A 26,581-nucleotide genomic window follows, 5' to 3' on the forward strand; every position below is an offset into this window, starting at 1 on the left:
GAACTGGAGAAACCACAGAAGAGAAAGAATGAGAAAAGAAAGAGGGAAAAGAGAAACAAGAAGAGGTAGTTAAACAATTTACAGTGAAGGGTGTTGCGAAAATGTTCTCTGCAGTTAGCGATGGTCTCAAAATGACTGAAGACATATACTCCAATGTTGAATGCTGCTTATTAGTAGAAAAGAAAGTACATGATGTGTTTGTTTGCTATAAACAAATTTATGATGAAAAGAAGAAAAGGAATAGGCAAAGCACATTGGACATTTTCATAAAAAACAAAGGTTACATCAGAAGAGCCACAGTCTGGTCCTTCACATAGGGAAGGTAATGAAGATGTGATTGTGGAGGAAGATTTGGGTGATTATTCTCCTCTTTTATAGTGGCAGTAATGCATAGTGCAGTACAGTTTTATAAGGTTAAAAATTAAAATGACAGTATACTTATCAGAGTTAAGCCCCTAATCCCTATAACTCTGTTGATTTAATGTATTGACTTACGTCCTGCCAGATGGAACAGAACTCCGATGTAAGTCGAGGGATGACTGCATATAGTTTTCAAAGTGATAGAAAATAAGAGATATAATGAAACATACAAGTTGGAAAGAAGATCCTGCAGTATAAATATAAGTGAAATTTTACAGTTCATGACAGGTGGGGAGATCTCAGAAAGTGAGCATACCTCAATGGGCATGTGGTTAGGAAGAATCTCATGTTGGAGGCTTAATGGATTGTATACAGCACTCAAAAAGGATTAAAACAGAATTTAATTCTTCCTATATTTCATCTCAGTCAATGAGACATCTTCAGGGATTACAAAAAAAAACTAATGTAACATATATACAAATAACAAACAATACTAAGCCCAACCAAGTGGGTGATACTGCTTGCATGAGGTGTCTTCATTAAATGTTTCCAAGAGTGAAACAATGCCTAAATGAGTCCTTGACTTCTTGGGGAGCCTGCATAATAATAATAATAATAATGAATATCTAAAAATAAAGAAGATTGAACAATAAAGGTAAGTAAAAAGAATACTTAACAGATATTTTGGAAAACAGAAGTTAGCAAAGGTTTATTCATTGGATTATACAACTTCAGTTTAAATAGTAAATGCAGTAATGACTGTTAGCTGAACACAGTCATTACTGCATTTGACTGTGTTAGCTGAACAGATAAAAGAGAACTGAATATCTGTTCTTAAAAAGGAAAAATATACATATGGATGAAGATGCGACTGCTATGGATTTTTTTTCCCACCCTAACCAACTTCTATATGGAACATTTTGAAAAACAAGTACTCAATGTAGGCACACTTAAATCAGTAGTTTGGCTGTGCTATGTTATTATTATTATTACATCACACCTCCAGGGAGTCCAAAGACTCATCGAGGGAGGGCACCTCCTCTACAACACTCCATCTCCCCCACTCCACTAATTACAACTACCCCATCATCTACACCAACGGCATCTACCGCCAACCACTACCACTAGTATTTTCACAATCACAAACATCCATGCCCAAGGTGGGATTTAAACCCACAGCCCTTTGGCTGGAAAGCAGATACACTAATCACTTGGCCAATCAGACCGGCTATGTTGATGATGTGTTTGTTATTTGGGCTCACGATTCAGACACATTTGATATATTTTTAGTGCATCTTAACAGCCAACACCCTAAAATAAACTTCACCACAGACCAGTCTGTATAACTGTAGTTATAGACAATGTGTTGAAGAGACTGGTTAGGAATAGAACACAGGATTGGTTTAATGGACACTGGATTTTTTTATGATGGTCAGCATGGATTTGTAAAGGGTAGGCCATGGTTTAGCAATTTACTTGCATTTTATGATAAGGTAATGAGTGTGTTAGATAAGGGAGAATTATATACAGTGATATTTTTGTACTTTTCAAAAGTGGCACCACATGATAAGTTGGTGCACAAGCTGCAGAGGATGGGAATAAACAGTATAGGTTAGATGGATTAGTGACTTGATACCAGCAAGTTGTGTATGAAGCAGTGTCTCCAAAACGGAGAGTAACCAGTGGTGTGCGACATGGTTCTGTTCTTGGGCCTTGCTGTTTATTATTATTACACTGATGTCCAAAAGCTAAGGATGAACTACATTTTTACCTGTATATGAAAAATGTTTCATGACTACAGCCAAATGCGGACATAAATTTATTGCCAGCATACTAATAAATTATATTATACAAAAAATGTGTTGTATAATATAATTAAGTTATATTATACAACACATTTTGTACAAATATGAATTATGTACAAATTAAATTGCAATATGTATTTTGCAAAAGTTACAAATTTCCTAAGGATGCAGTTAAGGAATTAATGTAAAGTGCTTACAGGAATCTCTGAGGGTGGGGGGGGAGGAGAGAGAGAGAGAGAGAGAGAGAGAGATTTTAGTTTGGAATATGTCCACCCTGAACTGTGATGCAGCTCTCACAGCATTATATCATCTTAACACCAAGTGGTTCAGGAGTTCTTGAGGCAAACTAGCCCATTCCTCCTTCAGAGCAAGGATAAGGCTTTGTTTGTTTTCTGGAAGGGAATTCAAGCAACAATGTGTCTCCCTATTGCATCCAAAACATGTTCTATGGGGTTGAGATATGGAGAGTATGCTGGACACTCGATTCGATTCATATCCTCAGTGTCTCCACTGCTTGTGTATGATGTGGTGTGGCATTGTTATCCATAAAAATGAATTATTCACCTACAGCATCATGTAACAATCGAACATGATGTTGAAGGACTTCATTGTAATATTGTTCACCAGTTATAGTTCCTTTTCCCAGTACTTGTAACTCGGTGCATCAATTAAAGCATGTTGCCTCCCAACACCATGACCCCAGCATCACTGTATCTATCCCTTTCAAGAACATTCTCATAATGGTAAGTGGTACCACCTTCACACCAGATCAAGTGTCATCTAGAATTGGAGGAAAGACTTTCAACGACTCTCATCTGTAAAGAGTGCATCTGCTCATTGGCATCTTATCCAATTTTTTATGGATACGATAGCACTGAAAATGTACTCTATGATGATCTGTGGATAAAGGGGCACAGACCACAGGCCTTTGGGCATATAAGCCTAAATAAATAATTGTCGCAAATGTCTTGCCACGGTTTATTAAGATATAATAAATTTAGTTTAATCCTTTATCCAAGTGTGAGCAAACAAGGTTTGCGCCTGAAAATATCTTCAGAACTGGGGTAAGGTAGTACAACACCGGGCAACTCATAGCAAAGGTGGACCAAGCTAATATCACTCCTATCTCAGTATCTCCCATAATGCAAAGCACATCTCTGCTATGCATTAAGGGAAGGGTCACTACCCAGACTAGTTTCAACCTTTATTGAGGTCTCTTCAGTGGGAGCCAGACCCAGAAGTGGAGATACCAGGCAGAAGCAATGGCGAGGTCATCTTTACCTATAGGAGTTGCCAAAAGGTGTGCTACCTTTTTATTAGATTACTGTGGATTTAAAGAAAGATGTTGAAAGTTTATTTTTCACTTGGTTTGACTATAATAAATTTAGTTTAATCCTTTATCCAAGTGTGAGCAAACTTTGTTTGCTCACACTTGGATAAAGGATTAAACTAAATTTATTATAGTCTAACCAAGTGAAAAATAAACTTTCAATATTTATTAAGATATCCGTGTACTTGTGCTTGAATGGAGCTAACTTGCAAGCTAGCCTACCATGGTAGTGATGATGTTTTGTTGTTATAGCCAAAAATCTGTCTTTATGCTCCATGGTAGAGTAGGGGCAACCTCTTAGCAAGCATCTGGAACACATTCCATTGGTTTGAAATGCTGCCCACAGCCTGGATATAATGCTATGTGAGATTCCTCTCTGGTAATATCAGTAATTCTGCAGATTTCTAATAATTCTTCTCCTTGTGAAATTCATCTAGATCAGGGGTCGGCAAACTGCGGCTCGTGAGCCACATGTGGCTCTTTGGGTACGTATGTGGCTCTGAAGTAAAATTGAAAATGAAAACAAAACTATTATAGTTTCATTTATAAAATTTTTAAAGGATTTTATTCATATAACGATGACTTCATTTGTTTTATAGATCTCGCAAAACTTCGTGGCACTAAGATGCGCGATGTCAGGTGAGCACATGGTATGCAGGGAAGCCAAACAAAGTGACTAATTAGGACTGGGTTTTAGGGTGCCTCGACATCTGAGGTCATTTGCAGAGCAACAAAGTGACTAAGGCTCTAAAAATAGAGCCTTAGTCACTTTTGTCACTTATCTATTAAGAGCCTTAAAAGTGACTGATAAGTGAGCGCACAGGCACCCTCTACTGGGAAAGGCAATGTTGCCTTGCAATGGCAAAATGTGAAAGCAGAGTCCAGGTTGCTTTGCTGTTTCTGTAATTTAATATTCTCTTTTGGCTGGGTGCATCCAGAAACTACATTAGGGTGATAAAGGAAACCTGGCAATTATTATTATTATTATGAAGGCAATTATTTCAAATAAATAAATATATATAATATTGGTTTTGTTATATTATTATTATTATTATTATTATTATTAAACAAGACCTCATGGAGTCAAAGACTCATCTAGGAGGTCCTTTTATCTCACACACATCTCATCATACCGGGTCTTAAACACATTCAAACTCCCTGCAGACACCACACTCTCAGGCAAGGCATTCCAATCATTCACAACTCTGCATGAAAAAAACCTGCCTCTCACTCCCCTACACACACCCTCTTTATACAGTTTCCAGGTATGACCTCTGGTTCTCCCCTGATCTCCCACTATTCTCTGTAGAACTTCACCATTGATCCTATAACAACCCCTTACCAACTTGTAGGTCTCTATCATATCTCCCATCTTCCTTCTCTCCACTAGACTCTGCAAATTACATCTTTTCAATCTTTCCTCATACTCGACATTCCAGAGGTCAGAGACTACCTTAGTCAGTCGCCTTTGGACCCTTTCCAACATCTCTTCAACCTTCTGAAAACCAGGTGACCAAATCTGGGCACAATAGTCCATGTGTGGCCTAATCAAAGCCTTATACAATGGAACAAGAATCTCCCTACTTCTACACGTCAGTGTCCTCCTCATCATTCCCAGAAGTCTTTGTGTTGTCTTCACAGTTTTGGCGATGTGTCCCCTAAATTTTAGATCCTTATCCACTATCACTCCCAGATCTCTTATTTCCTCTACTTCCAACAATATATTCTCACCAAGCATAAATTCTGCATCCCATCTTTGTTTTCAAAATTTTAAAACCTTACATTTTGCAACATTGAACTCGCATCCCCATTTGCTTGCCCAATCACTCAATTTATTCAAGTCTTCTTGCAAGGCCACAACATCTCCACTACTCTTTATGGTTCGTCCCAACTTTGCATCATCTGCAAACAACTGAATATCTCCATCCAAATCTTCGCCAATATCATTAATATACAAGTTAAATAGTAATGGCCCTAAAACAGATCCCTGAGGCACTCCACTAGTGACTTTCCTTTTCCTGGATATTGCACCCCCACACACAACTTGTTGATACCTATCAGATAGCCAGTCTCCAATCCAATGCACTAATCTAATATCCAACCCCATCTGCTCTAGTTTGACTGTCAACTTATCATGAGGTACTCTATCAAAAGCTTTTGCAAAATCCAAGTATATTACTGTGTATCCTTCTCCTCTGTCCAAGGAAGCAGTCACTTTATTGTAATAAGTAAGTAGATTACTAAAACACGACCTCCCTTTAGCAAATCCATGCTGTCCATCAAAGATTATACCATTGTTGTCAACCCAACTCTGGATTATAGTTCTCACAAGCTTCTCCAACAACTTAACCACAACACCTGACACACAGATAGGCCTATAGTTTGATGCTTGAGTTCGATCACCTCCTTTATGAAGTGGCACAATCTTGCCCTCCTTCCACTCTTTAGGGACTTGACCAAGTGCAAGACTCGTATTAAAAAAATATGTCAAGGCAGGTGTCAACTCTCTGGCACATTCCTTCAGAATACGCGGTGATATATTATCAAGTCCCACAGCCTTATTTACATCTAGTTTACTCAACTCCCCAAACACCTCTTGCTCACTTACAGTCAGTCTCTCCTCCCCATCATCAACTGCTCTTAATCTCTCCATGAAGTCACATTCACAAGATTGAAAGATCTTTATGAACTGCTCATTAAGTATCTCCACCACACATTCTGCAACAGCTGTCTTTATACCATTTCCTCCAATCAATGTCATCCTTCCATAATCATTCTTTCTTTTGCTGGCTACATATCGAAAGAACTCCCTAGGATTCTTTTTAGCTTCATTAGCTAACTGCTGTTCATACCTCTCTTTAGCTACTCTCACCAACCAAGTCACTCTCCTTGCCTGGTCTTTGTAGAACTCATGAAATTGGTTACTTCCTTCTCTTATGCTGCCTCCACAATGCCCTTTTTCTCTGTATTGCATGCTTAATCTCTTTATTCATCCATCTCACACCTAACTTATTTAACCTTCTCACCCGTGGTATACATTTAGACATTGCATCCACTAAATATTTTTTTAAAATCCCCCAAGCTGCATTGATCTCTTTTCCAGCTAACTCCTCATTCCATGCTACACCTGCAAGCTGTCTCCTGAGCTCTTCATAATCACCCCCCTTGTAGTTCCACATATACCCTTTTTTCACAGGGGTCCTTGCACTGCTGGCAACCACCCAAGTAATCACCTCATGGTCACTTTCACCAATTGGTGGATGATTTGATACCTCATTGATAATTACATCCTCCGATGAGATGACCAAATCCAAGACCCTTAATCCTCTTGTGCCCTCTGTTACATACTGTCTGAGGTAGTTATCCCTCAAAAACTCAAGAAACTCATTTTCTTTACTTCCAGTAGCTATCTCTTCATTCCAGTCTATATTGCCATAATTAAAATCACCCATAATAATCACCCTTTTCTTATTTGCTTGGCTTATTTGACTATACATTTCACTATCACCACCATCCACATTGCCAGGTCTATAACAACATCCCACCAAGTATTTGATTCTATCACCTCTATCTCACACCATACTGCCTCAAAACCACTGGCCCCATTTCCCTCTTGCATCTCTACCTTGTATGGACATAACTCTTTCTCTATCATCAATAGCACTCCCCCTCCCTTTTTACCCCTTCTATCCTCACGAAACACATCATACCTTTCCATCTCTATTCCTGTCAGGATGTCATCCTCATCTAACCATGTCTCACTTATTCCGACAATCTCTGGGTGCACAGACGCAATTAGTGCAACCATTTCATCCGCCTTGTTTCTTATACTTCTAGCATTGGTATACAAACACAACAACTCATTTCTGGATCTACAGCTAGTTCCACTGATACCACTCACTCGATGTGATCTCTCCATGCTGGACTGGGGCCATTTCCCTTTCTGCTTCTTCATTTTAGAACCCTTTGCAATTCCATCTGTTTCCTTTTGATCCCTGATCATCCCATTACTTTCCTGCCTACACATTCTCTCACCTCCTCTTGGAGCATCCACCTTTCTCACGCTGTGTATCCCTGTCCACCCTGAGCCTCGCCGTTTCCCTGCTCCTCTTGCACACCCATTCTCTCATTTTCTATACTCATACCACTCACTTCCACATTCATTTCCACTCCTTCAATCTCTCCTGTCTTACTCTCCTGCTCTTCCACATCACTCCCCTCTCGATCTGATTCATTCTCTCTATTCACTTCTCTACCTTCCAGCAGCAGTCTCTCCAAGCGACTCACACCATAACCACTCAAATGCAGTCCATCGCTCCCATACAGCTCACTTCGTCCCTCAAACTCATTCCACACATTAACAAACTGTACTCCCATCTCCTCACACATTTCAGCCAGAATATCATTCATAATCCTTGCTCTCCGCCTCATTTCACCACAATCATACCTAGGCAACACACTGACCACCCTTCCTGTCACACTATTCTCCTTTATCTTTCTAAGCAGTCTCCTGACATTCATTTTGACATGCTCTTTGTTCTCTCTCAAATCATTCGTACCAATTAATACAATTAACTCTTTTGCTCGTTCCCGCCTCATATTCAATGCCTCAATCACTCTACTCATTTTACCGCCTGGAAAACATACCTTGTGCATTTTATCCTCTAGCACACCTTTAATAATGGAGTCGCCATACAACGCCACTCGCTCATCTTTTGTTATCTCTTTCATGCCATCATGATTTATTTTAATAGTTTTGACCTGAATTCTCTTAATTTCATTCCGCATCCATTTCATTTCTTGCTTCATCCAATCCAATTCACCTTCTGAACCTCGCGACACATTCACTCTATCATTAAATCTTTCTAACTTTCTAACTCTCGACTCCCTCTTCTCACTTTCCCTCTCATTCATCCTTCTTTGTTTCCGTACTTTCGGTCCAACATACGTCCAACTTTCACTATCATTTTTCTCACTTTCACTCTCACATATCTTTCTTTGTTTCCGTACTTTCGGACTAACATGCGTCCAACTTTCGCTATCATTCTTCTCACTTTTACTGTCATTCATCTTTCTTTGGTTCAGTACTTTCGTTCCAACATGCGTCCAACTTTCGCCATCAGTCATTCTTTTTTCGCTATCATTCATTCTTTCGATTTTTTTTACTTGCGATTTCTGCAGCACGCCATTTCTACTTTCATTCGTTCTCTCAATTTCGTTTCTTTCCGCCTCACTTTCGTCCCTTTTAACATCCGTTACGGTTGTCAAATCGCTCTTTTTCTTTTTTCCTGATTTTTTAACATTTTTTCGCCTGTCTTTCTCGCCATCCTCCTCTTTCAAACGTGCACTCACGACACAATCGGTACCAGCACTTTCTGTCATCAACTTCATATTCGCATTCATCAATTCCTCGTTCAGGTCACATTTCGCACACACCCTTCTTCCATCCACACTAAACATCCACAAATCATTTATGTAGTCGAAGGAATACATATAACAGACCTCACACTTAACGAACCGACTGAAATCCAAATTAAAATCATGGAATGACAATGCCGCCGCCATTTTTTTTTTTTTTCTCTGCAGGTTACTAGGTCTAATATTAACGTTTTCGTATTTAGTTTAAGCAAGGAAAAAAACCCCACACTAATAATATCGGTAGCGTACAACGTTTACAGCCGCTCTTACTTAAACAATTACGCATATATACTTAATTATTCCTAGTAAAACTTATCTGAATCAGGAGCTCTTCAAAACACGTTCGTAGCGCTTGACCCACTAGCGCCCCCTCTGGTGGCGCTAGTGGGTCAAGTCTCTAATTGAACTTGTCTCAATATTGCTGAGAAAACAATGCCCTTATTAACAAAGATTATTTCAAGACAGCAGTTTTAAACATGAGAGAATCTTTTCTTCAAAGGTTTCAGGAATTCAGAAATAATAAAGCAACACTAGCTTTTATTACAAATCCTCTTAATGCCAATGTGAAGGAATTAAATTTTTCTCCGTTTGATATTGACACAGCTAATTTTGAAATACAATTGCTGGACTTGACAAGCAAAGACTTATGATGTAGCTCCAAATTTGTGCGTCTTGGTACTGAAATAGAACTGGAAAAAGAAAAATGCAGTCTGATTTCACAGCACAAGCAGACTGCCATAAAAGAACTACAGAAGGCAGACTCAATGATTTTCAATACTTGGAATAGTCTTCTGGACTCATATCATGAGTTGAAAAAAATTTGCATTTGGTGTTCTCAGTATCTTCGGGTCTACATATTTATGTGAGCAATCGTTTTCCACCATGCATTTTGTTAAATGTAAATTGAGGAGCCAAATTACTGATGCCAACTTGGAATCATGTCTTAAATTAAAAATGACTAGTTACAAACTGGAAATACAGAGACTTTGTAAGGAAATGCAAGCTCATTGCTCACACTGATTAAAACCAATGAGAGCAATTTTTTTGTGATTTTTTCTTCATTTAATAAAGATATAATTAATATTATAACTTGTTATATATTACTATACATTTACTATAATATTACTTTAAATTTTCCTTATTTGTAAAAATATATTTATGGCTCTCGAATAATTTTTAAATTGTCATGTGGGACAGGTTTGGCTCTTCCATCTCACAAATTTGCCAACCCCTGATCTAGATGATTTCATGAGGAGGATTTCACGATATCATGTAATGTCTTTGAGATATTACAAGACATCGAATTTTGCAAAATTATTCTTTCAAACATGATTTGCCTAGCACAGCCTTTTATCCTGTTGAGTGCTATCATGTGACCTCTGCAAACAGCTGTATGTATCTGCTTTCTACTCAAAATTGGCAGCTATACAAACTGCGACAAGCTAATTCATCTGAATTTGTGGTCGTAATCATCAGAAATAGTGTTCATCCTCAGTGTTTTAGACAACAGTGTGCTATTATTATCATCAACACTAGACCTCCATAAAGTCAAAATATTCATCATGAGAGGTAAATAATGTTAATATGAAGTTCATCAAACTGTGCTTTAAATTCATTCACTGTATCTGCACTCATCACAATGTCAGGCAACACGGTCTCATACCTTCCTTATACCGAATCCAGGTTTGTCCTCTTCTTGTTCTATCCCCATCTCCCATTTTACAAAAAATTCCTTTCACATTAACCTGTTAACAACCCTTTATCAACTTAAATGTCTCAATCATATCCCCTCTCTTCCTCCTATTTACAAGACTTTGCAAATTGCATTACTTCATTTATCCATAAAAATTTCTTCAGCTATTATGTCAAAAAAGATCTTTGGCCATAAAAAACAGGACTATAGCTTTGATGTATTTTTTTTTTTTTTCCACTGAAGGTCATGCTATTAGGATCACAGCTGACCAAATGAGCGAGACAATGGCAAGCACGCACGCACGCACGCACACACACACAGGAAGAGAGAAATATTCCAAATTAATGATGACCTGAATATGAAACCTGTCAGAAAGTTCAGTTTTTTACTTCAACACAATAGTAGTCTCTGTAATTTTACCACAAGGAGCATGTGTTATTTGAATTCAAGTGTACAATGTACAAAAATTCATAATATTGCATCCCCCCACCCAGACACTTAAATTTGGAACTGGCAACTACAATTTTGCACAGGAGTATTACCTGATGTGAATTCTAATCAAGCATAATTTGAAACGAGGTTTTCACATGACACATTGATGGTTCTCTTGTTAGAAATTTTTGGTGCTACAATTATGCGACATGCGATTTATAAAGAATGTCTTCAGATTTCATTTCATAACAGCTTAAATATTTAATCTAGTAAGACGCTTTCACCCAAAATTGCTTAATAGATATACATATATTTACACACACATAGTTATGATATGAAAGACTTAATTCATACCTGATACAACAGAGAAGGTTATATGTGCATTTGCTCCTTTATCTTTATCAACTGCAAGTACTTGGGTCACAAAGGTTCCAAGTGCAGCTGTTTCATACACTTGTCCTTCAAAGAGAGTAGATAAAAACTGAGGAGCATGGTCATTGTAATCTTGAACATTTACAATTACCCGACAAAATCCTCGCTTGGATGGGGTACCATGATCTTTTACCATTAATGTCAAAATATGGCGCTGCATAGTTTCGTGATCAAGTGATCGCGACATAGAGATGATTCCACGTGTAGAGTCGACATGGAATATCGGCAATGATTGAGGACTGGCACTATAAAAATAAAATAATATAATACAAAAAAAAAAAAAAAACAGACCCTTTAAAATCATATACAGAGAATGTGCATATCAGCTATTTAATTAAATAGCATAAAATACAGACAAAGATAAAGCAGAGTAGCAAACTAATTTTATAATTAAAAATTGCATAAAATATTCAGGTAATCAAGAATTTAAAATTACCTGGTACCTGTCTACTTGTTACAGCAACACCAAATATGTGGATCACAACATTCAGACAGTTGGTGTTACTGTAACAAAGAAGACTAAAGTCAGTGAAATCTGTTAAATAATAACTATAAGATGTTATATTCAGGCAACAGCAATCAAGGAAAGAAAAAAGTATCTATAGCATTCAACATTAAATATGAAGATAAACTTCTGGAAGAGCAAGCAATTTCAAGCAAAGTGATGAAGGCAAATTTTAAAATAGAGTCTATGCTCTTTAAGTTTCTACTAAGGGAAAAAAAAAGAAGGAATATTTTGAGTCACTAGAGAAGTTAGCTGACATAAAAAATAAGGAAAAGCTGGTCTTTCCTAAATTTCTCTTCAGAATACAGAATGTTTCAACATAAATATTAACAAATGCACATGAATATCAGACACAAGAAATAAGAAAAGTAATTTTATTGAATATATCACTGGTGAGTGATATCCTAATGGTAAGCTCAGGATGCATGAATATCTTGGAGAGGGAGAATTAAAGAGTGGTCATCATTTGGTTATTCACAGGATAAAAATGAAAAACATGAATATCATATTAATAAGAAAAACATTATTATAATTATCATCCCAAGACCCCAAGAAATCAAAGATTCATCTAGGAGGTCACTTTGTCATACACACAGCTCATCATATATTGCTTAAACACATTCAAATTCTCTTCAGACACCACACTCTCAGGCAAGGCATTCCAATAATTCACAATTCTACATGCAGAAAGGCTGCTTCTCACTCCCTTGTTCTCCCATGAACTTCCTCCTATTCACTAGTGTAAATTTCATTTTCTCAACCTTTCCTCATATTCAATTCCAGAGACCAGAAACTACCTTAGTCAATCATCTCTGGACCATTTCTAACATCTCTTTGTCCTTTTGAAAACCAGGTGACCAAATCTGTACACAGTAGTCCATATGTGGCCTAGTTTCATACAATGGAACAAGAATCTCTTACTTCTACAAGTCAGAGTCCACCGCAATATTCCCAGATTTTATTGTGTTGTCCTCACAATTTTGGCAATGAGTCCTTTAAATTTTAGATCCTTATCCACCATCATTCCACGATACCTTATTTCCTCTGCCTCCAACAATATATCCCCACCAAGCATAAATTCTACATTCCATCCTTGTTTTTCAAATTTTAAAACACCTTACATTTTGCAACATTGAACTGGCATACCCACTCCCATGTCCATTCACTCAGACTGTTCAAGTTTCTTCTAAGGCAGCACATCTGCTCTAGTGCTCATAGTTCATTCCAACTTTGCATCAATTGCAAGCAACTGAATATTCCAATCCAAAACTTCCCAAATATCATCAACATACAGGATAAGCAGCAATACCACAAAAACAGACTGCTGAGGCACACCATTAGTGGCTTTCTTCTTCAGGGATATTGCTACCCCAAACACAATTTGCTGATACCTGTGAGACAGCCAACTCCAATCCAATGCACTAGTCTAATATCCAACCCCATCTGCTCTAGTTTGATCATCAACTTGTCATGTAGTAATCTATCAAAAGCCTTTGCAAAGTCTAAGTATACTACTGTATGAGGGTGGTGTGAAAAGTTCTCTGCCTCGGCCATAGATGGCAACACTGTCTGCAAGATTTTTTTTTTCTAAGTTGGTACATCTGTCTAAGCATCCAATTGCAAGTAATTCTATCAAGCAGTTTGTTTTATACAGTTGTCTGAAGCAAAAGTGTTGTCTGTATCCCTTGAAATGGATAAAATTGAGTATCTGGATATTGTGCAGTTATAAAATTCTTTGTAAAAGAAGATTTAATGCCAAAAGAAATACATTCAAGGTTCATAAAAGTTTATGTACACTCTTCTCCTTTGTTTTTGACAATTAAGAAATTGGATGCCAAGTTTAAACATGGCTGTACCAGCCTTGAAGATGATCCACATGAAGGATGTATAAAAAGTAACAACACCAGAAATCACTGATCAAGTGCACGATATAATATTGGATGACCGGCAGTCGAAGTGAGTGAAATTGCTGAGACTATAGGCATTTCAGAAGAACATGTAGAATATATTTTGCATGAAGATTTGCAAATGAAAAAGCAGTAGATCAAAAACGCACTCACACAAAAATCCCTGAACAGTGCTCGAGTATTTTAACAAGAATAAAACCTATTATGTGCGTCAATTTATTACTACGGATGAGACTTGGTTTCACCATTACACACCAGAATCCAAACAGCAGTCAAAACAGTGGACAGAAGCCTGTTGTTCAGCGCCAAAAGAAGACAAAGTCGGTTCCATCAGCAGGAAAGGTCATGGCATCAGTGTTTTGAGATGCCAAAGGCATTTTGTTTAATCGGAATAATATTCTGGGGAATATTATTCCGATCTTTTAACCAGACTAGACAAAAAAATTTGCGAGAAAGGACCTGGTTTGAAGAAAAAATCATGTTTCATCAGGAAAATGCACCTGCCACACAAATATGTTTTGGCAATGGGAATATTAAGGGATCTGCACTATGAATTGCTGGAATATACACTCTATTCCGCAGATTTGGCTCCCTCTGACTTCTATCTCTTAAAAAACTCTTCCTCACTGGTCAGCATTTTTCTTCGAATCAAGAGGTGATTGCAGCTGTAGACGGATATTTTGCAGATCTTACTGAGAACTACAGGGACAGGATAATGGCACTGGACCATCACTGTGATAAACGTATTAGTCTTAAGGGAGATTATTATTATTATTATTATTACTATTCAGGCCTCCATGGAGTCAAAAGACTCATCATGGGAGGTCTTTCATAAGAACATAAAGTCTGTCAAGACTCATCGAGGGAAGGTTACCCCTAAGAAACACAAAGTCTATCATACCACTCCTTAAACTCATTGACCATTCTCATCCTCACCACTCTATCAGGTAAATGCATTCCACGGCTCAACCACCCTCCATGCAAAGAAACCACTCCTCACCCTCTTGCTCACAGTTTCCTTTCGTAACTTCCAGGGATAGCCTCTTGTCATCACTCCTTCCTGCTGTTCAACCAAGTGAAAGAACCCCCCGGTGTCAACCCTGTAACCACCTCTCAACAGTTTAAAAGTCTCAATCATATCACCTCTCCTTCTTCTATCCGCCAAACTCTGCAGACCACATTCCCTCAGCCAATTCTCATAACTAACCTTGTACAGTCCTGAGACCATCTTTGTCATCCGTCTTTGTATCTTTTCGACAGTTAATTTATCCCCTTCAAATCCTGGGGACCAAATCTGAGAACAATAATCCAAGTGTGGTCTGATCAGAGACTTATACAACGGAATGATAACCCTCTTATCTCTGCAGGTCAGTGTCCTTCTCATAATTGCAGCAATCCTCTGTGTTAACTTCACCACCTTTGCAATATGTCCCCTAAACTTCAGATTTCTATCAATCACCAACCCCAGATCTCTTGTCTCCCCAACTTCCTCCAGTATAACTCCTCCCATAGAGTATGCAGCATCCCATCGATGTTTCCTAAACCTCAAGACCTTACATTTTGCTCCATTAAACCGATACCCCCATTCATTTACCCATCTATCTAGCTTATTCAAATCCTCTTGCAGGGTTACCACATCTGCACTATTACTAATAATCCTTCCCAACTTCGCATCATCCACAAACAACTGAATATCCCCTTGCAATCCACTGGCAATGTCATTGATATAAAGGTTAAACAATATAGGTCCCAGTACTGAGCCCTGTGGGACCCCACTTGTAACCCTCTGCCTCCTTGAAACTGCTCCACCATACACAACTCTCTGATACCTACTGGACAGCCAATCCTGAATCCAGTTGACCAATCTGACATCCAGACCCATGTGTTGCAACTTAAATATCAGCTTATCATGTGGCACCCTGTCAAATGCCTTTGCTAAGTCTAAGAAAATTGCAGTATATGCCTTTCCCTCATCTAATGTTCTTGTAACTTTATTATAAAAGGCTAGCATATTGCTAAAACAAGAGCACCCGTTCACAAATCCATGTTGATTCTCACAGATAACATTACCCTCATCTGCCCAGTGCTGTATACGGTCCCTCACTACTTTCTCCAAGATCTTAACAACTACTGATGAGACACAGACTGGTCTATAATTAGACACTTCCAGTCTGTTACCCCCCTTATGCAATGGCACTATCTTACCTTCTTTCCATTCCCTGGGCACCTTTGCCGAAGCCAGGCTTTCATTGAAAAGCCAGGTTAAAGGCACTGTCAGTTCCCTAGCACATTCTCTCAAAACTCATGGTGAAATACCATCCAGTCCAAAAGCTTTATTGACATCCAGAGTTCTCAGTATCTGAAACACACTCTCCTCCTGTACCTCTAAACCTTGAACCTGCCCTATCCCTCTAGCATTAAAACTGACTCCTCCAGGATGAAATACTCCAATAAAGTGGTTATTGAACAATTCCACTATGTCCTCTGCATCAGTCACTCTATTCCCATTTTTATTCCACAATATCATTCTTCCACAGTCATTTCTCCTCCTACTGGCCACATAGCTAAAAAATTCCCTAGGATTTTTTTTGGATCTTAGGGCCAATCTCCTCATATTCCAGTTTCGCTTTCCTTACCACACTAGTCACTCTTCTGGCCTGTGTCTTATATTCTTCACGCATCCTCTCTTCACCTGTCTCCTTATATCTCTTCTATATCCTCTTTTTCACATGCAATTCCTGTTTAATAATGTTTGTCATCCACTTTACTCCGAATTGTGTCCTCTTCTTCACTCATGGTATACAACTTACCATTGCTGCTAACAAATATTCTTTCACAATTTCTCATGCACTAACGATATTATGTTGAAAAATAAAAATAATTTCGAAATTATAAATTCGTTTTTTTTATTGTTAGGATGAGAACTTTTCAGACCACTCTCATATATCCATCTCCCATGTTGAATGCTACTGTCACCTTGCTGTAATAATTAAGTAGATTACTAAAACATGACCTCCCTTTAGGATATCTATGCTATCCATGAAAAATATTAATATGGTTGTCAACCCAATTCTGGATACTGGTTTCACCAGCCTCTCCAACACTTTAATCACAACCTCCCTTATGAAGCAAAATAATTCTTGCCTTTCCTCCACTCCTTTCGAACTTCACCCAATACAAGACTTATACTAAACAAATATGTCAAGGCAGATGACAACTCCATGGAACATTCCTTCAAAATATATGGTGATATATTACCAAGTCCTACAGCTCTATTAACATCAAGTTTGCTCAAATCCCCATATACCACTTGCTCATTTAAAGTCAGTCTCTTCTCCTCATCATCAACGGTTCTAAAACTCACCATGATGTTACATTCACAAGAATGAAAGACCTTTATGAACTGCTCAATAAATATCTCAACTATATCCTCTTCAGCAGTTGTTATTATACCATTTTCTCCAGTCAGTGCTATCCTACCATAATCATTCTTATTTTTGGTCTACATATCGAAAGAACTCCCTGGGATTTTTTTTTTTTTTTTTTTTTTTTTTTGGCTTTGTTAGCTAACTGCTACTCATACTTCACTTTTGCTACCCTTACCAACCAAGTCACCCTCCTTGCCATTTCTTTGTAATCCTCATGGAATTGATTATTACCACTCTTCTTATGTTGCCTCTAATGCTCTTTTCCTCTGTATTGCAAGTTTAATCTCTTCATTCATTCATTTCACAACTACCTTATTTGACCTTCTGACCCTTGGAATACATTTAGACATTGCTTCTACTAGACAATTCTTGAATATCAACCAAGCAGCGTTGATCTCCTTTCCCGCCCACTGCTCATCCCATCCTATACTTGCAAGTTGTCTTCTGAGGTTCTCATAATTATCAACCATTAAATTCCACATATATCCTTTTCTCACAGAGATCCTTACGCTGTCGGCATCCTCCCAGGTAATCACTTTATGGTCACTCTCACCAACTGGAGGTTGATTTGACACCTTATTTATAATAACATCCTATGATGAGATGATCAAATCCAAGAACCTCAAATCTCGTGTGCCCTCTGTTACATACTGCCTGAAGTAGTTGGTCCTCAAAAACTGGAGAAATTCATTTTCTTTACTTCCAGTTGCTATCTTATCATCCCAGTCTATACTGTCATAATTAAAATTGCCCATAATGATTACCCTCTTCTTATTTGCTTGGCTAATTTGATTATACATTTCATAGTTACTACCATCCAAATTACCAGGTCTATAACAACATCGGACTAAGTATTTCATTCTATTCACCTCTATCTCATACTATATTGCCTCAAAACCATTGCCATTATTCTCCTCTTGAATCTCTAACTTGTATGGGCATAACTCTTTCTCTATCATCCTCCCTATTTTATCCTTTCTACCTTCATGAAACACATCATACCCTTTCATCTCTATTCTTGCAAGGATGTCATCCTCATCCAACCATGTCTAACTTATTGCAGCAATTTTTGGATGAACAGACTCAATTCATGCAACCATTTCATTTGCCTTATTTCTTATACTTTTAGCATTTGTATACAAACATAACAGCTCATTCCTGGATCTATAACACGTTTCAAATACCATTTATTAGATGCAACTTCTCCATACTTAACATGAGCCCTTTCTTTTTCTCCTTATTCATCTTAGAATCCTCTTCAAATCCAACTGTTTTCACTTGATCCCAGGTCATCCCCTTCCCTTTTTTGTCTACACATGCATTCACATCCTCTTGGAGCATCAGCCTTTCTCATGCTGTGTTCCCCTGTCTATCTCAAGTCTTCCCATTTCCCTCTTTGTCTTGCATACTTGTTCTCTCATTCTCTATATTCATATTACCCACTTCTTCATTCATAACCACCACTTCAATCTCTCATTCCTTACTCTCCTGCTCTTTCACATTGCTTTTTACTTGATTTACTCATTTCTCTACATTTCTCTCTCTCTCTCTCTGCTGGAATGTAGAGAAATGAGTAAATCAAGTAAAAAGCAATCTCTCATTCCTTACTCTCCTGCTCTTTCACATTGCTTTTTACTTGATTTACTCATTTCTCTACATTCCAGCAGCAGCAGTCTAAATGACTCACACCAAAACCATACAATTGCAGTCCTTTTCTCTTATATAGTTTAATTTGTCCTTCGAATTCATTCTACACACTATCAAAGTGTACTACTCCTTTCTCCTCATACATTTCTACTAACTTATCTTCACTCTGTGGCTCATTTCATTACTGTCATACCTGGGAAATACACTGACTACCTTTCCTATCACATCATTATCTTTTATCCTTCTTAACAACCTCCTGATATTCAGTCTTACATTTTCCTTGTTTCCCGTCAAGTCATTTGTCCCTATTACCATTACCAACTCTTTTGCTTGCTCACTCCTTACATCGAACGCTTCAGTCACTCTATTCATTTTACCTCCAGGAAAACAAACTTTGTGCATCTTCTCACTTACCACACCTATAATAATCGAATTTGCAAACAATGCCACTCACGAGTCGCTTGTTACCTCTTTCATATCGACATCATTCATTTTCATCTTCTTCACTCATTCACACATATCTCCAATTCTCCTCATTTCACTTTGCATCTGTTTCATCTCTTGCCTCATCATAACCAACTCAGCTTTCAAATCTTGCATCATTTTTTCACTCTCTCAATCTTATTGGCAGCCATACACTCTTGTCCACCATCAATGCTGCTTGTCACCTTACTGTTAATTACACTCTGTTTTTCAACTTCTGCTACATTGAGATCACTCATTTGTTTTTTCAAAACTTTTTTACCAAATTTTTTGCTGCTCTTTTACACTGTCCCCCTTTGCTATCAGAGAAGCACTCACCTCTTCATGGCATTCTTAGTAATAATACTTTCAGTTTCCAATAGTTACTGCTCATGAAGTCCTCATTCAGATCACTCTCTGCACACACCCTCTTTCCATCTGCCTTAAATATCCATAATTTATCTACATAATCGAATAAATACATATAGCACACCTCACATTTCATGAAATGACTGAAATCAAAATTAAAATCCTGTAAAGACAAAGCCACTGCTATCCTTCCTTCACCAGTTACTATACCATGTTCTAAGTTTAACAATTTTGTAAACAAATCTAAAGAAACAGGAGAATGTTTACTGTAACTCTTACTCATAAACATACACACTTACAATTAATTATTGAAAAAATTTATCTGAAAGAGGAGCCTTCTTTATGCAACTTTCCAGTGAAATGCCATCTGGTGACTATGAAAAGTTTCAAAAATAAAAAAAATTAAAAAAAAAGCAGTTTACTCTGCTTTTGAGAAAAAACAATGAAAGAGTTTGAAAACAACCAAACCTTGTTTGATTCTTAGCAGTAAAATATGCTGAAAACATTTGATTCAACTATGGAAACGTGTGGAGGTTTTTTTTTTCTTTTTTTAATATTAGTTGTATACATGAGAGGCTTGAAGACCTATTGCATGATAAAGCTGCATGTGGTCAAGGTGGTTAGAATGAAGAAAGGAATTTATTGATATGTGTTTCATGAACACTTGAGGGTTATACTCGTTGGGAAAAACAGGTGCAGGGAAAGAAGAAGGTAGATAAGAAGTTGGCTTGATAGGTTTGGTGCTAAACTATATGTGAGTGTGAGCAGCAGCTGCTCGTGTTTGTAGATGATTACTGAAAAATGGAGGAATGGTAGTGGCCAGATCAGTGAAGGTGGCCCCATGGAAATACTTATAGAAAGGACACAATGCAGCAACAAAGTGTCTGTGGGAAATTGACTGGAAGCAGTCAGTGAGAAAGTGGTCATCAATTAAGCAAATTGCTCTTCTAAATATAATCAAGTGTGCAAGGGGTGCACCACCTCAATTTTGGGAACAATATTCTAATGTGGATTTCTTGAATTCACATGATAACAAAAGGAAAGGAGTGAATAACATTTATGCAAGAGCCATATATTTTGACCTGAAAATTAGTGGTCTGTAATTTTCATATGGTGCAAGTACTATAAAAGAACAATCAATGTAGATGAAATATATCACTTCTTGTGCACTTCATGTTCATTATACTGTATATCAATAGAATTGCAATTTTAATATGCACTTCATATCCATGAAGTGCATATTAAGATGGTGACTCTGATGTATATGCAAGTCAAGGCAAATTGCATGTAAAAGTAGATAAACAAAAGTCATGGCTAAGAATATGCAATAATCAGGGAAGTCGCCAGATTAGATTGTGCACTGAGACAAACAATTAAATATCACCCCTAATGGATTATAAGACAAAAATATAAGAAAATCTCCAATTGCTATTTTGTTTTTATTACAAGAGAAACATTAATGCAAAACGATTACATAATAATATTAATTAAATGTTTGCTCTACAGGGATATCTCACAATAAAACTGTTTATAAGATCTTCTAAATTTAATTTATAAGCTATGTCCACCTCTATCGATACTAGACCAACCAATCTTTCTCGGATCATTGCTGTTTGCAAATAATTTTTAATCAGTTTAAGCTTAAAAAAACTTCTTTCCGCACTTGCTATGCTAACATGAATTGTTAGCGTAGCGGCGGCACCTACCGCAATATGGCTGAACGAGCGCACTTATTAAGCTGTGCCGTGAGGCAGGCTGCCGCTATGCTATGCCCTGTCGACGGTACTGACAATAATATACTGTTAATCTGATCACACAGGAAAGGAAATTTGCCATTCTGATAAATGAAGAGTCAGATAATTGAGGTAGAATTTCATGGTGCTGTATCAGAAGTCTTGTGATATGCAAGGGTTGGTTAAATTGAAGTGTCATTATTTTTATCATTATTATTGTTGCACCCTCCACGAAGCCTCAGACTCATCATGAATGGTTCGTTTAACTGACAACATATTTATCATGTCTGTCTTGTCAGGTGTCATCTCCTTCCAGGAGGTTGATTACCATGAGCTTCTACAATGTACAGTTTTGTGATTCTCTCTTACATGCTTCATAACACACAAAAAAAGGTCCAATCCTTGATACTACTCCATCAAATCTGTTCTTTGTCTTCCTCTTCTTCTTTTTCCCATGTATCATTCCTTCTAAAAGTGTTTTTTATAGGTATTCATGCCTTAATATGTGACCAAGGTAGGTGGTTTTCAACAGAGTCCTTTCTTCTCCAATCATCTCTAATATCTCTAAATTAGTTCTTTTGGCAGTCCATACTAACTCTGAGGATTGTTCTGCTATTTATCATACCAAACCTCTATCATACCAAAAATTGTTTATGGCATGAAAAAAAAAAGTTCTCAATGTTATGGCTGCTGCTACTGCTGGTTGCCATTTCCAAAATAAGTTATCATAGAAATACACTAAGTAATAATCCTTTCTGCCCTAGCAACACGATGAAAACTAACTCAGATTACTCACCACTTTTGAGAAAGAAAAGTAAAGACACTAAAGAGCCAAGTAATGTCTTGGCATGCATCAGAAATTACTTGTTTTGTTTTCATTTTTTTGATTGATTAGTGGCCATTCTAAACAGAAAATTCGTAATTTTCTTAATTTATGATACTCATAACTTCAGTTCTATTATTGAAAAATGATAAATTATATGACAGCATTATCTTAGGTGAAGGAAAAAAAGGACTATTTGAAAAAAAAAAAAAAAAAGCGCAGCTATGTTTGGATATTCTACTATTGTTTTGAGGATGCAGGGAGGGGGGGGGGTTAAGCAACTTATTCAGTTACAAATATTACAGATTATACTTTAACTTTATTTTAAAATACTCACATTTTATATTATTTACTAGAGAATAAAGTATGTATTCCACTTTGTTAAAATGTATACATTTTAATGTAAAACAAGAATAGAGCATATAGACTGTGTTCCCCCCCCCCACACACACACAGTAAATTATGATGATCAAGCTGTCTTTTTACCCACTACAGGGTGAAGGCTTCTCCATTGCTGGAGAATTGGATCTACTTCTTCGATGGTGACTCAGTCCATCTTAGGAGAGTGTATACATATTTGTATGAATGAATGTATGAAGGTGAAAGACAATCATATGTCTTTCACCTAGGTGGGATTCGAACCTGCAGACTCTTGGCTGGGTACATGGATATGCTAATTACTCGGCCAACCAGGCTGGCATAAAGTAAATTATACTGAACAAGAAATGATAATCTTGTTTTAATACTTTAGCCAAGTCAACCTTGTACTCAGAAAGGTTTGATCATAACAAGGCTACCTGCATACAGAGACAGATGATTTCACATCAAATGGGCCTAGTATACCATAATGGACATGTATATGTTGATTATTAAGAGCATTTGAGAGAATGGGGATTGCTGAGGTTGATGGACAAGAGGAAAAAGAGGAGATATGACTGGGACCTTCAAGTTAGTTAAGGGATTCTATCAGATTAATACAGAAAAGAGTGGATGTTAAGATGGGAAGAATGAGGACCATCCCTGAAAGTTGTCTAAAGATGTGGTGAAGAAAGGTGAGGAGTAGATTTTTTATGTGGAGAGTTGTTAGTGAGTGGAATGCACTGCCAGAGCGCATTGTGAATGCATGTAGTGTAAATAACCTCAAAGCTCATTATGATAGACATGTTGCTGGTTGAGTGGGCCTCCCACAATGAATCTGTTAACTCCATGGAGGTTAATAAAATAATAATAATAATATATTGCTATGCATTTTAGGAAGGTCTCTGCCTAGAATGGTTTTGGCCTTTAATGAATTACTTCTACTATATGCAAAGGTCATATAGTAGCAATCAGTTTGGATATCACTAGTGTTGCAAGAGAAGTAGTGGTGTGTAAAGAAGGCTCCTGTTTTAGATAAGTTTTTTGAAATAATTAATGGTAAATAGGCATGAATGAGAGTTACTGTAAAAGGTGTGCACTTGCAGTGTTATTAGAGGGTGGGATTTTTTGTTTAAGTTTGTCTATGGATTCGTTGAAATTAGAGCTTAGCATAGTAACTGGCAAAGGAAAGATGACAGCAGCTTTGTCCATGCAGGAATTTAATTTCAATTTCAGTCATTTCACGAAATGTGAGGTGTGCTACATGGACTCGTTTTATAATATAGATAAACTGCTAATATTTAAGGCAAATGCATGGAGGAAGGTGTTTGCAAAGTGTGAACTGAATGAGGACTTGATGAGTGCTAACATGTTGATAACTGAAAGTGTTAGTAGCGAAAATGCCATGAGGATCATGAGTGCTCATCTGATAGAAAAGGACAGCATAAAAGAGCAGTGAAAAAATAGTAAAAAGGTTTTAAAAAAGAGAACGAGTCATCTGAGAAACTTAAGAATCAATGGTAAGAAGGATGAAAGTGATGTGAATGTAGCAGATGTTAAAAGACAAAGTGCAGCTAAAGATAAGGTGGTGAGCATGTTGACTGCAAGCAAGCATGTATAGCTGGCAACAAAATTGAGAGAGTAAATGAGAGCGAAAATGTGATGCAAGATTTGAAAATTGAGTTGGTTAAGATAAGGCAAGAGATAAAATGGATGCAGAATGAAGTTAAGAGAATTCAAGATATGCATAGAAGAGTAAAAATGATGAAAATGAATAATATTGGCATAAAAGAGGTAACAAAAGACCTTTGAGTGGCATTTTATGGTGATTCAATTATTAAAGGCGTGCTGGATGAAAGGATGCACAAAGTTTGTTTTACTGGAGGTAGAATGAGCAGAGTGATTCAGGCATTGGATATGAGAAGTAAGTGAGCAAAAGAGTTGGTAGTTGGAATAGGGACAAGTGACTTGACTGCAAACAAAGAACACATCAGATTGGATATCAGAAGGTTGTTAGATGGATGAAAGATAATAGTGTGATAGGAAAGGTGGTAAGCATGTTGCTCAGGTATGACAGTGGTGAGATGAGGCAGAGAGCAAAGATTATGAAATATGTTAGCAGAAATGTGTGAGGAGAGAGGAGCATAGTTTGCTAATGTGTGGAATGAGTTTCATGGACAAAGCGAATTGTATAAGAGTGATGGACTGAATTTAAATGATTTTGGTGTGAGTCATTTGGAGAGACTGCTGCTGGAAGGTAGAGAAGTGAGTGCAGAGAATGAATCTGATCAAGTGGAAAGCAATGTGGAAGAACAGGGGAGTAAGACAGTAGAGATTGAAGAGGTGGTTATGAATGAAGAAGTGGGTGGCATGAGTATAGAGAATGAGAGAACAGATGTGCAAGACAGACAAGGAAACAGGGAGGATCAGGGTAGACAAGGGAACACAGGATGAGAAAGGTTGATGTCCCAAGAGTATGTGAATGCATGTGTAGACAAAAAGAGAAAGGATTGACCTGGGATGAAGTGAAAATAGTTGGATTTGAAGAAGGTTCTAAGATGAATAAGGAGAATAAAGAAATGGCTCGAGTTAAGCATGGAGAGGTCACATCAAATAAGTGATATCAGTAGAACTAGCTATAGATCCATGAATGAGCTGCTAGAAATGTAAGAAACAAGGCAATTGAAGTGGTTGCATTAATAATGATGATGATATTAATGATGATAGAGAAAGAGTTATGTTCATACTAAGTAGAGATGCAAGAGGAAAATAGTGCCAGTGGTTTTCAAGCAGTATGGTGTGAGATAGAGATGAATAGAATGAAATACTTAGTCAGATGTTGTTATAGACCCGATAATGTGGATGATAGTGACTATAAAATATATAATTAAATTAGCCAAGCGAATTAGAAAAGGATGATCTTTATGGATGATTTTAATTATGGCAATATAAACTGGGATGATGAGATACCAACTGGAATTAAAGAAAATGAGTTTCTTGAGTTTTTGAAGGACAGCTACCTCAGACAGTATGTAACAGAGGGCACACGAAGATTGAGGGTCTTAGATTTGAACATGTCACCAGAGGATGTAATTATAAATGAGGTGCCAAATCACCCTCCAGTTGGTGAAAGTGACCATGAAGTGATTACCTGGATGGTTGCCAGCAGTGTGAGGATATATTCCACATATAGAAGAAAAGGGTATGTTCCACATATACCCTTTTCTTCTGTGAGAAAAGGTATATGTGGAACTACAAGGTTGGTGATTATGAAAAGTTAGCTGGAAATGTGATCAATGTAGCTTGGGGGGATATTCAAGAACTATCTAGTAGAAGCAATGTCTAAATGTATTCCAAGAGTCGGAAAGTTAAATGAGGTAGGTGTGTGAAATGGATGAATGAAGAGATTAAACATGCAATAGAGGAAAAAAAAGGCATTATGGAGGCAGCATAAGAGAAGTGGTAATAATCAATTCCATGAGAATTACAAGATGATTGTTTGGTAAGGATAGCAAATGTGAAGCATGAGCAGCTAATGAAGTGAAAAAGAATCCTAGGGAGTTCATTCGATATGTAGCCAGCAAAAAAAGAACGATTATGAAAGGATGATGTTGATTGGAGGAAATGATATACGAACAACTGCTGTGGAAGATATAGTGCAATTTCTTAATGAGCAGTTCACAAATTGATGACGATTTGGATGGGGATATTCAGTTGTCTTCAGATGATGCAAAGTTGGGACAAGCTATGAAGGGTAGAGAAGATGTTGTGACCTTACAAGAAGACTTGAATAGATTGAGTGAATGGTCACAGGAATAGGGATGCAAGTTCAATGTTGGAGAATGTAAGGTTTTAAAATTTCAGAAACAAAGATGGGATG

At 37.4% G+C, this 26,581-nt stretch overlaps 1 protein-coding gene across 1 annotated transcript in view; it reads right to left on the reverse strand.

The window, feature by feature from the left end:
• The window catches only part of kug (FAT atypical cadherin kugelei), a 599,114-nt gene that overhangs the window by 395,336 nt on the left and 177,197 nt on the right, over positions 1–26,581 (reverse strand). The window contains exon 9 of the mRNA XM_090401756.1: positions 11,393–11,715. Coding sequence (XP_090257882.1) covers positions 11,393–11,715 — 323 coding nt within the window. The remainder of the gene's footprint in view (positions 1–11,392; positions 11,716–26,581) is intronic.

Source organism: Typopeltis vanoorti, chromosome 2, assembly GCF_054136105.1.
Source record: "Typopeltis vanoorti isolate ZY-2024b chromosome 2, IOZ_Tvanoo_1.0, whole genome shotgun sequence".
NCBI lineage: Eukaryota > Metazoa > Arthropoda > Arachnida > Uropygi > Thelyphonidae > Typopeltis > Typopeltis vanoorti.